The 15,313-nt window shown below is 43.3% G+C and overlaps 1 protein-coding gene across 1 annotated transcript; it reads left to right on the forward strand.

Moving 5' to 3' along the window:
- Nucleotides 1-78: 78 nt before the first annotated feature.
- Nucleotides 79-14,406, forward strand: LOC139464800 (uncharacterized). Its single transcript, XM_071246307.1, has 8 exons — nucleotides 79-100; nucleotides 6,771-7,165; nucleotides 8,246-8,470; nucleotides 9,513-9,734; nucleotides 10,073-10,138; nucleotides 12,278-12,313; nucleotides 13,421-13,549; nucleotides 14,209-14,406. Exons 1-8 carry the CDS (start codon nucleotides 79-81, stop codon nucleotides 14,404-14,406), a joined length of 1,293 nt encoding a protein of 430 aa, XP_071102408.1.
- Nucleotides 14,407-15,313: the final 907 nt, after the last annotated feature.

The following is a 15,313-nucleotide window of genomic DNA, read 5'->3' on the forward strand; positions in this document are numbered from 1 at the left end:
AGATATTTGCACCACGTCCACACGTCTCTCTTCCTTTTCTTCTGTTTCTCTGTCTTTTTCCTCGTTAGAAGCATTGACATGCATCAAAGAAATTGTGCAGGTATTTCTTTTATTTTGATTCTTATTTGTTGATTTGTTTACCTGTTTTCTGTAGATATTTGCTTTCTTTTTCTCCTTGTCTTTTTTTCAGACTCATTGGTTTTATTTCCTAGGCCTACCGACTAGTACCGAGTGAGGCTATGTACCCATGCGTCTCCTTGTACTAGAACCAGTGAATCTGATAAATACTTCACTTAGTGGCGTCTTATTCACGTTGAAATTATTTTAGAATACCTTAATTAACTATAAATAATTAATAGGTTCACAGTTTGAATATTCCGCCAAGAAGACTTTCGACGCATTTCGCCAATGAAGACATCGCAACTTATTCGATATAGGCCTAGTGTAATTACCCTGACACCAGAAAACAGTTTTTTAGCGCTAGAAATTGGCACTAGTCCTGAAACCCTTGCCAAATTTCCCAATAGTTAAGGTATTATAAGGACTAGTATAAATTTGCCATTTTTAAGGGTTTTGCTAGTGGACTAAAACTGTTAGTTTCTACCGTTATCTTTGGAGGTGTACGAAATGTGACACATGGATTTGAAGAAGGGCAATGTACTGAATGTAGGCGATCTGTGGCATTATATAGTATATTATATACTGCAGTATTTTCTAACTAAATTGATTGAATGTAAAATATGTCGCGATTGAATGAAGGTTGTACTTGCTAAGATCAATCGTTTTCGTTAACTCCTTCAATATGTCTGTATCTTCTTTTCTAATTCTTTCAATTCTTTGCATCAACACCCCAGAACGAGTGAAATAAAACGTATTGCCTGCAACTGTTTGTTGTTTATTTCTGTATGAGGTTTGTATATTGTGCAGACGAAATGAGTCACATTGTCACATGATTCTATCCACCCTGCAAAACTACTTCATTTAGCCTCTGTATGAGGTTTGTATATTGTACAGACGAAATGTGTCACATTGTCACATGATTATATCCACCCTGCAAAACTACTACATTTAGCTAAATGTGGAATCAACTTCAGTAGTGAAGGGAGCAGGTTCATTAAGGGTATTGACACAGAAAATAAGCCAGAAACAAAACACTTTGCCTTGTTTGTATGTGATAGGAAATAGAAAAAAATCCCAAGTATGTTACATACAAGCCGGCTTATTCAATGCAAGTCGTATTGACAATCATCTCTTCTTCTTGTTTCACATTATATCCTCCAATGTTGTAATTACACTAGATCTCATAGATTATTTCATGAATCTTCCGAATTTGACATAGGATTTGAGCTTCACCCTCTATATTGCGACCCAAAGTCAGACGGTAGTACATAGATATATTCTGACAACTGAAGGATTCATGCGTTTGTGTCCAAACATATTTGTTGTTAATAGGTGATTCCGTGCTTTGATATATCAACAATTCTGGGGCTTCAAAATATTAAAGGAGTCATTAATATAATCAAACTGTCATTTGTGCAGAGTGCGCTCATTCTGTCACAGCTCTAGCTACAGTTTCTGTATAGTGCCCTCATTCTGTCACAGCTCTAGCTACAGTTTCTGTATAGTGTGCTCATTCTGTCACAGCTCTAGCTACAGTTTCTGTAGAGTGCCTACATTCTGTCACAGTGTTAGCTACAGTTTCTGTATAGTGCGCTCATTCAGTCACAGTGCTAGCTACAGTTTCTGTAGAGTGCCCTCATTCTGTCACAGTGTTAGCTACAGTTTCTGTATAGTGCGCTCATTCAGTCACAGTGCTAGCTACAGTTTCTGTAGAGTGCCCTCATTCTGTCACAGTGTTAGCTACAGTTTCTGTATAGTGCGCTCATTCTGTCACAGTACTAGCTACAGTTTCTGTAGAGTGCCTACATTCTGTCACAGTGCTAGCTACAGTTTCTGTATAGTGCCCTCATTCTGTCACAGTTCTAGCTACAGTTTCTGTATAGTGCCCTCATTCTGTCACAGTTCTAGCTACAGTTTCTGTATAGTGCGCTCATTCTGTCACAGCTCTAGCTACAGTTTCTGTATAGTGTGCTCATTCTGTCACAGCTCTAGCTACAGTTTCTGTAGAGTGCCTACATTCTGTCACTGTTAGCTACAGTTTCTGTATAGTGCGCTCATTCAGTCACAGTGCTAGCTACAGTTTCTGTAGAGTGCCCTCATTCTGTCACAGTGTTAGCTACAGTTTCTGTATAGTGCGCTCATTCAGTCACAGTGCTAGCTACAGTTTCTGTAGAGTGCCTACATTCTGTCACAGTGTTAGCTACAGTTTCTGTATAGTGCCCTCATTCTGTCACAGTTCTAGCTACAGTTTCTGTAGAGTGCCCTCATTCTGTCACAGTTCTAGCTACAGTTTCTGTATAGTGCGCTCATTCTGTCACAGCTCTAGCTACAGTTTCTGTATAGTGCGCTCATTCAGTCACAGTGCTAGCTACAGTTTCTGTAGAGTGCCCTCATTCTGTCACAGCTCTAGCTACAGTTTCTGTATAGTGCGCTCATTCTGTCACAGCTCTAGCTACAGTTTCTGTATAGTGTGCTCATTCTGTCACAGCTCTAGCTACAGTTTCTGTAGAGTGCCTACATTCTGTCACTGTTAGCTACAGTTTCTGTATAGTGCGCTCATTCAGTCACAGTGCTAGCTACAGTTTCTGTAGAGTGCCCTCATTCTGTCACAGCTCTAGCTACAGTTTCTGTATAGTGCGCTCATTCTGTCACAGCTCTAGCTACAGTTTCTGTATAGTGTGCTCATTCTGTCACAGCTCTAGCTACAGTTTCTGTAGAGTGCCTACATTCTGTCACAGTGGTAGCTACAGTTTCTGTATAGTGCCCTCATTCTGTCACAGTTCTAGCTACAGTTTCTGTATAGTGCGCTCATTCTGTCACAGCTCTAGCTACAGTTTCTGTATAGTGCGCTCATTCAGTCACAGTGCTAGCTACAGTTTCTGTAGAGTGCCCTCATTCTGTCACAGTACTATAGCTACAGTTTCTGTAGAGTGCCTACATTCTGTCACAGTGTTAGCTACAGTTTCTGTAGAGTGCCCACATTCTGTCACAGTGGTGGCTACAGTTTCTGTAGAGAGCCCTCATTCTGTCACAGTGGTGGTTACAATGTCTGTAGAGTGCCTACATTCTGTCACAGTGTTAGCTACAGTTTCTGTAGAGTGCCCACATTCTGTCACAGTGGTGGCTACAGTTTCTGTAGAGTGCCCTCATTCTGTCACACTGCTAGCTACAGTTTCTGTAGAGTGCCCACATTCTGTCACAGAGGTGGTTACAGTTTCTGTAGAGTGCCCTCATTCTGTCACAGTGGTAGCTACAGTTTCTGTAGAGTGCCCTCATTATGTCACAGTTCTAGCTACAGTTTCTGTAGAGTGCACTCTCTCTGTCACAGTGGTAGCTACAGTTTCTGTATAGTGCCCTCATTCTGTCACAGTTCTAGCTACAGTTTCTGTATAGTGCGCTCATTCTGTCACAGCTCTAGCTACAGTTTCTGTATAGTGCCCTCATTCAGTCACAGTGCTAGCTACAGTTTTTGTAGAGTGCCCTCATTCTGTCACAGTGGTGGCTACAGTTTCTGTAGAGGACCCTCATTCTGTCAAGGTGCTAGCTACAGTTTCTGTAGAATGCCTACATTCTGTCACAGTTTTAGCTACAGTTTCTGTAGAGTGCCCTCATTCTGTCAAGGTTCTAGCTACAGTTTCTGTAGAGTGCCCTCATTCTGTCACAGTGCTAGCTACAGTTTCTGTAGAGGACCCTCATTCTGTCAAGGTGCTAGCTACAGTTTCTGTAGAATGCCTACATTCTGTCACAGTTTTAGCTACAGTTTCTGTAGAGTGCCCTCATTCTGTCAAGGTTCTAGCTACAGTTTCTGTAGAGTGCCCTCATTCTGTCAAGGTTCTAGCTACAGTTTCTGTAGAGTTCCCTCATTCTGTCACAGAGGTAGCTACAGTTTCTGTAGAGTGCCCAGATTCTGTCACATTGGTAGCTACAGTTTCTGTAGAGTGCCCTCATTCAGTCACAGAGGTGGCTACAGTTTCTGTAGAGTGCCCTCATTCAGTCACAGAGGTGGCTACAGTTTCTGTAGAGTGCCCTCATTCTGTCACAGAGGTAGCTACATTTTCTGTAGAATGCCCCCATTCTGTCACAGTGGTAGCTACAGTTTCTGTAGAGTGCCCTCATTCTGTCACAGTGCTAGCTATAGTTTCTGTAGAGTGCCCTCATTCAGTCACAGAGGTGGCTACAGTTTCTGTAGAGTGCCCTCATTATGTCACAGTGTTAGCTACAGTTTCTGTGGAGTGCCCTCATTCTGTCACAGTGGTGGCTACAGTTTCTGTATAGTGCCCTCATTCTGTCACAGTTCTAGCTACAGTTTCTGTAGAGTGCCCTCATTCTGTCACAGTGTTAGCTACAGTTTCTGTAGATTCCCCACATCATGTCACAGTATTAGCTACATTTCTACATTTTGTCTCAAGGTTAGCTACAGTTTACGAAGAGTGTTCATTTTTATGAGTGCTAGTATCGGCTCTATTCATATTCATTAGGAAAGTTGCAAGAAGCATAACCTGAAAATGGCTATGCTCAAACCTTTTCAAGCAAATATCATTATGCGGAGTGTCGATTATGTTTGGTATAACGTTTGAAACAAATTTAGATCGGTAAAATATCCTCGCGTATCTGCACATCCACATTCCATAATTCATCGCACATTCAAACATTTATGTCCATGTACATATGGCCGACACGGAGGCCATATTGTCCCATTGCTGAAAGATTGATCACCGATATTAAACGAAAACAATGCTAGCGCTCTAACGTTTCTTAGCCCTGCAGCCTTTCCTGATGTGCAAAATAACGAATATCATATAACTGATCGACAGAACGGAATACATGAAAACTTCAGAATTGAAATTAAATGTTAAATTGCCGAACGGTGGCCCGTTCCACAAAGCGATCTTAGTGCTATGATTGTCGTAAGCCTATTTTAAAGAATAGGTGTTACGATCATCTTAGCGCTAAGATCGCTTTGTGGAACGGGGCCCTAGGACCTAATCAACATGGAAAGACTATAAAATAACTGAGGATCGGGCCGGTGTTCATGGGGTCGATCAGTGAAGAAAACCAAGAAAATAGATGCACGTGGGCTTAGACATGCCTAGTCTGTGGTCAACTGCTAACATATACGATTGCTCATAGTACTTGTGTATTACTATGTTTGATAAATATATGTATACTAGCGGAAAGAAATAACCGTGCTTCAAATAAAGTTGTGTAAATGTTTATGTTATTTAAAAAATAACAATATAATATTTGGTCATTCGCCTGATCAATTTTTTATCATAACACATTCATTGACAAAACAGACACGTGAAGATTCCGGGGTAGAATAGGTCTTCAGCAACCCATGCTTGCCGTAAAAGGTGACTAAGCTTGTCGTAAAAGGCGACTAACGGGATCGGGTGGTCAGGCTCGCTGACTTGGTTGATGCATGTCATCGATCCCAAATGCGTGGATCGATGCTCATGATATTAATCACTGGATTGTCTGGTCCAGACTCGATTATTTACAGACCGCCGTCATATAGCTGGAATACTGCTGCGCGCGGCCTGCAACAGGAGACAGAGTGGCACGCCCCAAAAGAGGGGTGGTGTTATAGCTCAATTAACAATGTCTACCTCGGATGTGACCACATATTTGCATTGATACAGGCGAGGCAGCCTGGGGGTCTTGTTTCAAATGTCAACCAAAGATTCGTCCAAATAAGCTAGCGTAATCGGCTGGTTCTGGTCCTGTCGTAGCCGTAGTTCCTTCTCATCCATACATGTTCTGTTGGGGAGAGGTCTGGAGAAACAGCCGGCCATGGCAGTACAGCAATGTTATTTTGCCTCAAACAGTCTGCTACAGCACGTGCAACATGTTGGCGGGTATTATCCTGCTGCAACGTGACGTTACGTCCCTACATTTGTACAAAGGGCAGAACATGATCTCGTTGTTGGTGAACATGAACACGATGTCGTTCCGGTAGCGTATGCCATTCAAACTGCCATTGCCAATGAAGAGTTGTGTGCTTCCATGAGTTGTGATGCCACCCCATACCATTACACTTCCCCCGTGAAGATCCGGGGTAGAATAGGTCTTCAGCAACCCATGCTTGCCGTAAAAGGCGACTATGCTTGTCGTAAAAGGCAACTAACGGGATCGGGTGGTCAGGCTCGCTGACTTGGTTGATGCATGTCATCGATCCCAAATGCGTGGATCGATGTTCTTGATATTAATTACTGGATTGTCTTGTCCAGACTCGATTATTTTCAGACCGCCGTCACATAGCTAGAATATTGCTGAGTGCGGCGTTAAACAACAAACAAAAACAAACAAATAACCCCATTACACTTCAAGCCCAAGGTGTCGACGTTGAGTAATGCAACCGTGCTCGTGGGTTTCACCGAAGTGGTAAACGTCTGAGACCTGCATCACTAAAGCTGACACGCCGTGATATAACTGGAATACTGTTAAAAGCGGCGTTAAACCCAACTAACTCATTATGGGTATAGATTTTACAATGGTGGCCATCAGGAAGGGCCTACAAAAGAAACACTGTGTATAATTATTATATGTCATGTTATCTCGACGCAGTGGATCGAACCCCGTGTTTTGGTTTGTTTATCCCAGACGTGAGTACTGTTACTCAGTCATTCTAACAAATTTTCTGTCAGCAGGTAACGGACGTCCGCGGTTCCCGAAAAGAGAGCCGAGAGCCCGTGCCCCCACACGTAGGCCTAATTCATCCCACAACTGGGCCTCTTCTCAACGAAGTGTTTCAATCCCGAATTGCCATGAGAAGCCCCAAAACTCCACCCCGGTTAGATCCAACACCACCCCGGGTACACTTAACACTGGGATACACTGGAGATCAACGCAGATGTATTCTGAAGGTGGCTGCGCCAAATCTAAAGATGGAGTCTCCTCTTGGAATTGCGCTGAAGGGGGCGCTTCAGCCAAAGTTGTTTCTCGTAAGGTAGAGCCCGCTACTGCTGCATCACCAGCCAGAGATAATGCTCCCAGCCTCACTAATGTCAAGAGAAATAGCCAATCTTCCACGTCCGGCAATAAGGTAACCATTAATCATTCATATATGTGTCTATCTTGATCTCTGAACTATGTGGATCCCCAATATCTGCCCCACAACTCACCCGAACAAGCAACAGATGACTTGTGAGTGAGTTTGATTTTACGGCGCTTTTAGCAATATTCCAGCAATATCACGGTGGGGGACACCAGAAATGGGGCTCACACATTGTACCCATGTCGAAAAACGAACCCGGGTTTTCGGCGTGACGAGCGAACGCTTTAACCACTAGGCTATTCCACCGCCCCAACAGATGACCAGACAAGGACAGTGTGAGGTGCCACAAATCACGTAGTCTACCTCAGTCCCCGAACCATATCATTGTACTCCCTCCAGCCCTTACTGTAACGCTACAGCTCTAAATGAAGCAAGTCTAGATCTTCCACGGGTCTGTCTCACAGTCCCTGAACCATATTAGCTTCCCTGCCTTCCAGCCATTTCTGTAAGGGTAGAGCCCTAAATGAAGCAAGTCTAGATCTTCCACGGGTCTGTCTCACAGTCCCTGAACCATATTAGCTTCCCTGCCTTCCAGCCATTTCTGTAAGGGTAGAGCCCTAAATGAAGCAAGTCTAGATCTTCCACGGGTCTGTCTCACAGTCCCTGAACCATATTAGTTTACCTTTCGCCCAGCCCTTACTGTAAGGATAGAGCCCTAAATGAAGCAAGTCTAGATTTCCCACCGGTTCTGAACTTAATTTCATTGGGACTCCTTTTTTCAATTCAAATGTAGTGGCTTGTTTCAATCAAAACTAATTTTTTTCCGGGACTAAGCTAGACCGTTCAGAAGTGTCGCCATTACGTGTCTGTGTCTTCCGTGCGTTGGTTTAAACTCCAGATTGGCCCTATTTTCATGGTTTGCTTACACCCCACATGACTTAGACTTTCCTATGACGTTAGGGTGACACCCAAATATTTGAAATGACATTAAAGCGTCATTAAAATCATTCCATTCACCGTTGGGTCGGGATTACTTGACATGCATTTTATTTGTGATAGAATTAACAGTCTAAAGTTTGGCATCAATTCTGAGGATAAAATGAGTATATGTTTTTATCATATCTTCAGGCAGAGCTGGGGATCGAACAAGCCGCTAAAATTGCTCTTCCGTCCTCGCCCTCCGATGAAGACGTATCCGGCAAAGCGAGAGTTATCGCCCCTAAGCAAGTGGCCAACAAGACCATCCACTCTCCCCCAGCAAGATCTGCGTTGGTTAAACCAGGCTGTTCAAAGCCAAGTGGAGAATCTGCCTCATCAGACCTTGAGGCTCGTCGTCAAATGGCCATACAAATGGTAATATTTTGAATTTTCATTTTCTCTGTAATTGGGTGATAACTGGCCCTTACTGTGTATGTAAATACATGTATAGTTGTCGTAAGAGGCGACCTACGGGATCGGGTTGTCAGGGTCGCTGACTTGGTTGATGCATTTCATCGATCCCATTTGCGTGGGTCGATGTTCATGGTGACGATGTTAACCACTGGCTTATATACTGACCACCGCCATAGCTGGAATATTGCTGAGTGTGGCTTTTAACAACAAACAAGTCTTAATCTTCTATAGACTTTAAAGGGCGAGATAATCCACCGACCACGGGGCCACGATTGGCCATGACCTAGACATGGGACTCAGGGGGGGCACGGTTGGCCATAACCTAGACATGGGACTCAGGGGGGACACGGTTGGCCATGACCTAGGCATGGGACTCAGGGGGGACACGGTTGGCCATGACCTAGGCATGGGACTCAGGGGGGGGGGGGGGGGGGGGGGGGGGGGGCGGGGGGGGAGGGGGTTGGGGGGGGGTGGGCACGGTTGGCCTAGACATGGGACTCAGAGGGGCCACGGTTGGCCATGACCAAGGCATAGGTCACAGGGGCCACGGTTGGCCATAACCTAGGCATGGGACTCAGGGGGGGGCACGGTTGGCCATGACCTAAACATGGGACTCAGAGGGCATATTTGGCCATGGCCTGGACATGGGCCACGATTGGTCATGACCTAGACAAGGGACACAGGGGTCACGATTGGCCATGACCTAGACACGGGACTGAACTGCCTCCATGGTCTAATGGATATAGTGGCTAGTGGAAGATCGGTGGCTCGATCCCCGGCTGCGTCATACCAAAAGACGTAATAAAAGATAGCACTTGTTGTTACCATGCCTGGCCGTCAGAATTAAGTTGATAAAACAAGAGCCAGTAAACTTTTGATGTACCAAGGATCATAATCGGATTAAATCTGGATTTCCACCCCACGAATAGCGGTTCTTCCTCAAACCACACTAAATAATTGATGGGAGACATCATGTCCAAGATAACGAACTATTTTGATTCAGGTTCTGGAGCTGCGACTTCAGGAAGACATGCAGAATTCTTCGGACGATTCTTGGTCTGAATATAGTTGCAGCAGCGACAGCGACAGCGACACAGACTTCTGCTGGTCGACATCTTCTGAGACGTCAATCGCCGACACAGTGAATGTCCCTACATACCCGGATGAAGAGTCACGTGTCACGGCAGTCCTGAGAGCGAGACTTGCTGCCGGGCGCATCCCTCAGGTAGGATACAAGAACAGGATCAGGGTAGCTGTGGTAGTGGCAGTTTAGTTGTGGTATCAGTAGTTTAGCTATGGTAATGGCAGTTTAGTTGTGGTAACAGTAGTTTAGCTATGGTAGTGGTAGTTTAGCTGTGTCAGTAGTTAGTACTGAAACAATAGTTACAACTTAACTGTTGCACAGAAAGTTTATCCGTTGCTTTGGAAGTGCTATTTACATCCATAACATTTTTCAGGAAAGATCACTCTCAATCGATTTCAAACAACCAACCGGTATGTTCACCACCCTCTCGAATTCAGGTATAAAGTTTGCAATACTAATTTCGGTTGATGTCTTTACAGGCCCGCAAATCCAGGAACTTGGTCTCCCTGGATGAGATGCTTCACGCCATCAGATACCAGCCACAGGTACGTCACAGCAGCCACCTCTTCATGCTTGGTACAAAGTGTCTGCATCCTGGATAACATCTCTGTGAAATTTAGAGATAGGACAGATGGGCTAGCAGGCATCCCCACCAGTTGTGCACCAGTTGGGCTCCCTTCCTTGCTGATCTTTTTCATCATGAATCGATACTTCTGCTAGCATAAACATTGTAAAATGACGATGAGACTTGAGAAACTTAAGCTTCAGGTATATCGATGATCTAAACTCGTTCGCTAATGGTTAAATAGCCAATCACCAGTTGGCATTAGTTTAAATAATTTAAAAGTACTTCAATAGTATGTGTTTCTACTTTCAGTAGTAGTTTATCAATCTCACGGGTCAAATCCCATGCAAATGCCTGATGGTCAAAAGGGGCCAAAATACAGACATTGGCCCTTTCCACCCTTACACAAATTAAAAACATAAGTTTATTTCCTTTTTTGAATGTCGTTTTATAACAACATTTATATCTCGGCTGTCAGAATGTCTAGGAATCTATCGGTAAAAAAAGTTAATTAACATGAATAATATAATGTGTTTTCATCAGTTTTCTCAAAACAGACTCCACATGCCATTGGCCCTTATGGCTCTAAGCTCTTCAATTGGAACAGCGAAACCAGACAAATATTTTATATTTAGATCTGTGCATAAAGATCCATAGTGACAACAAACTATCCACAAGACTGTGTGACAGGCGGGATGACTTCAACTTTCCATTAGTGAACTTTCCCTCTATGTTGAACGATATTCCAGCAGCTCCTGCCTTACGTGCCATCATTTCAAACATTACAAACGAGCATGCCCTTTCTATGAAAGATTTCAACGAGCGCCATACGACTCTTGCTCAAAAGTTATTTCTCAGGGTTACAGCATACAAGGCCTCAGTAAAGCTTTCAAAATGAAAGGAAGACAGTCAGAGCTCCAGATAAGCTTTTGGTGTTGTGGGTATTTTACCCATGCATTTTAAAATCATTGGGAATCAGTAATTCTATCTGGGTATTCACATTTCAATTACCCACTAGTTTTTACACATGTGGGCATTTAAGTTAAATATTTAAAAACACTATTCATCTAATCCCTGAAAACTGGTGTCGTGTGGGTTCGAGAACTTTATAGGACTCAAAAATACCAGGAAACTTCCACAAGAAAGTGTGATGGCAAATGATCATGATGTAACTGTCATCGTGGAGTTTGGCAAGGTTGACGGAATGCCCGTTTAAATTTTCAAAATAAGTTGCTGATTTGCTAATCGAATACGCAGGGTTACTTCACAATATTTTGATGATACGCACAAGTTTTATTTTTGTAGCGTATCTGTATTGTTCGTTGCGTATTTGATTTTATTGGATTTTATTTTACTGCGTATTTCTGATGCGTATTTTACGCTGATACGCAGCTTACATGGAGCTCTGAAGACATATCCCCAAAAAGACGCATCAATGACCAACATGATGGCCAAAGCATTTCTCTATGTGGACTTTTACCGTACTTTGTTACCGAATTTGTTCAGGTGAACATTTTGCCTTTGCAAGTGTTTATGACAAGAAACCCTGGCATCATCACTATTTGATAGTCATTCATAAACACATGCTCATGATGTCTTCGGATATGTTCAATGGACTTTTGAAATTATGTCGAATATATAGTTATAGTATAGTTATTCACAGAATTGCCATTAGAATGTTTAGTGTACGCTTTTGTTGACGTCACGGGCTAATCTGAGACATTTGTGTAGTCCAATTAAGCAAGCTTGAATACTTCGTCCATATACCACTGTGTTTGTCTGCTAATTTAGTATGATGTTGATAAATCTGGTTAACATAATTACACCGAAATAATGTCTTATTTCACAAGGCACTAATTACAATTGTGGAATTGTTCTAAGACATTGGAGGATAGTCTCCCTTTAACGCTACGGTAGTGACAATGTGATAAAATACGTAGCTATGTCATTACCGCCGAAGGGACACTAAGTGCCTTCACCTATACGTGTGTCGTCTTAGGGTAGGCCCGAGATCCGTGAAATGCATGTTAAATCTCCTTGACAGGAATATCAGATCATCCGCACCATTTAATTGTCAACATTTCAACTTCACTTTAAATATTGTTTCGTATTCTTCCAGCCTCGCGCCTTCGCCCCGTGGTTTGATGAAGACATGGTAGGTGGAAGTGACGTGTTTTGTCATGTGACGTGTGATACGTCATGTGTGATAAGTGATATAAACTGCCAGGGCAAAAACAAGTATACATAAAGAAATTTGATTTGAAAAATTACAAATGTTTTCAAAAACGTTACTAGGCTGAAAACAGTCGCCGAAACATTGCAGATTTAAGGTCCAACACACAACTATGATCAAATACATCACCATGGAATAAGCATTTCTTGTTTAGTTCAGCCTCAATCAAACATGGAGTATACTTTGTTTTGCTCGGCTGTTTATGATATCGGATGTGTTTTGTGATGTGGTGTTTATTAAGATGTATAACGCGATGTGTAATGTACGAGGTGGGTGTTGTGTGGTGTGCGATACCTGTCTGTTTGTTGTGTAATGCTGCACTCAGCAACATTCCAGCATATGACGGCGGTATGTAAATAACCGAGTCTGGACCAGACAATCCAGTGATTGACATCATGAGAATCGGTCCACGCAATTGGGATATAATGACATGCATCAACAAAGTCAGCATGCCTGACCACCCGATCCCGTTAGTCGCCTCCTACAACAAGCATAGTCGCCTTTTACGGCAAGCATGGGTTGCTGAAAACCTATTCTAACCCGGGTCTTCACGGGTCAGGCGGTCTAAAAATAATCGAATCTGGACCAGACAATCCAGTTATTAACATCATAAGCGTCGAACTACGCACTTGGGTTACTATGACATGTATCAACCAAGTCAGAGAGCCTGACCACCCGATCCCGTTAGTGGCCTCTGACGACAAGTATGGGTTGCTGAAGATCAATACTATCATACTAACCTAGATATAACGTGTTGTGTGTGTGTTGGACGCTAATGTATGTGTCTAGCACAAGTAATTATGACGTAGGACACGAATACATTTCATAACGTCATGAAACATGTCCCTCAATGGACGCCTCGTTTAACTGTTTGAGAAATGGTTATATTAATTGTTGATATTTATATTGCCTGTAGTGTATTGCATTTAAGTCTTTTCTTACAAGCACTCGCTAATGCCTGTTCCATCTTCTACAAATTTCTAACCAACCTTCCTACGGGTGCTCAGTATCAGTTGTCTCCCCTTGCAGGTGGACTTCGACAACAACGTCATTGGCCTCCTCCGGCCTCCCGCTCGACCAAGAGCTCCCTATGTGGGGGACGTCATCGCTACCCTTGTTCCATCCATGGCAAGACTGAGTCTCAAACATGCCCAACATGTAAGTGAAGCACCTGGAACTGATAGTACATGTAACAACATCAATATCTTTAATATCAAATTAAATTAACAGATTTTATTATCCACTTGTTGGATCTTCTGCGGTCTAGAGGATAGATCGAGCGTCTGCCCGGAGAGCGGAAGATTGTGGTTCGATCCCCGGTCGGGTCATATACCAAAATATGTTAAAAGATGGTACATGTTGTTACCCTGCCTGGCGCTCGGCATTAAGAGGATAAAATAAGGACAGGTCGGCTCGGAGTCAGAATACTGTGTCTGAGTGGGGAATTCATGTCTCTCACACGCGCGCGCGCGTTGCGATGTATGTGAAATCGTCTTAAAAGCGACGTCAAACATCATTTCACCTCGCCTCTGAAAAGAAATGTCCGGAAATAAATTTTATTCGTCGTCTCCTTTCAGAAAATAAATGTGTATGCAAAACACAAGAAGATTATCCCATCATAACAGCATCTTTCAAACTCAGATGTTCTGGTGGTAGCGTCCATGCTGTGGCGCCATTTTGTGGCCACGTATCCAAGATGTCGGTCCTTGGTACTCGTTTATAGATGATGTCACCTCGCCGATTATTGTTATCAGTTGAATTGACTGTGAAAATAATGTAAGGTTTGTACCTGAAGTACGGGCGTCTTCAAATTCCAGACCGGCGACGATAAGCACGTGACCCCAGCCAAATCCAGAAAGAGGCAGAATGACGATGTCCACGAAGTGAGAGGCATCAAGAGGTCAAGGACACAATCATCTGGAACAACTGAGCGCATCAACGCAGTGACCTGTGGCAAGAGGAAGTCTGTAGAATGTGATGACATCCTTCATGCCGCAAAGAGGGCAAGGCATTAGATAGAAATGATAGATTACTTGGTAATTATGTACGTATGTGTATGATTGTGCGCGTGGATGCGCGGGTGCATGCGACACATGTATGTCTCCCTGAAGTAGTGCTGTGTGATTGAGCTTGCGCGCGTGTGTGAGTGATAGATTACTTGGTAATTATGTACGTATGTGTATGATTGTGCGCGTGGATGCGCGGGTGCATGCGACACATGTATGTCTCCCTGAAGTAGTGCTGTGTGATTGAGCTTGCGCGCGTGTGTGAGTGAGTAAGTGTGAATATTAATCATGTTGTGTTAGGACGGATGTGTGTTTCAACAGGTATTGCCATGTATATGTTCACCTAGCCTTTACTATAGTATAAGATGTGTAGTAGATATGTCCTTATCCCGTTATCTGAAGCTGGAGGAAATTCAAAGATATTATTCTGAAATGTAATGTCTCATGTCAATCTGGTCTCGATGCAAGTCAAGTTCACAACTGTGGCCAATGCCAATCTGGCCCAGAAGCATGTAAAGTCACAACCATCAGTAGTGTCAATCTGGTTTGATGCATGTAGAGTCAAAACCATGGCTTATGTGAATCTGGTTCACACTCATGTAAAGTTAAAACCATGGTTGATGTCATTCTGGCCCAGATGCTTTTAAAGTTAAAATCATGGTTGATGTCAATCTGGTCCACAGGCCTGTAAAGTCACAAACATGACTGATGTCAATCTGGTCCACACAGATGTAAAGTCACAAACATGACTGATGTCAATCTGGTCCACACAGATGTAAAGTCACAAACATGTCTGATGTCAATCTGGTCCACAGGCCTGTAAAGTCACAAACATGTCTGATGTCAATCTGGTCCACAGGCCTGTAAAGTCACAAACATGACTGATGTCAATCTGGTCCACAGGCCTGTAAAGTCA

The sequence above is a fragment of the Haliotis cracherodii genome, unplaced genomic scaffold (genome assembly GCF_022045235.1).
Source record: "Haliotis cracherodii isolate W230 unplaced genomic scaffold, xgHalCrac1.p SCAF_17, whole genome shotgun sequence".
Taxonomy (NCBI): domain Eukaryota; kingdom Metazoa; phylum Mollusca; class Gastropoda; order Lepetellida; family Haliotidae; genus Haliotis; species Haliotis cracherodii.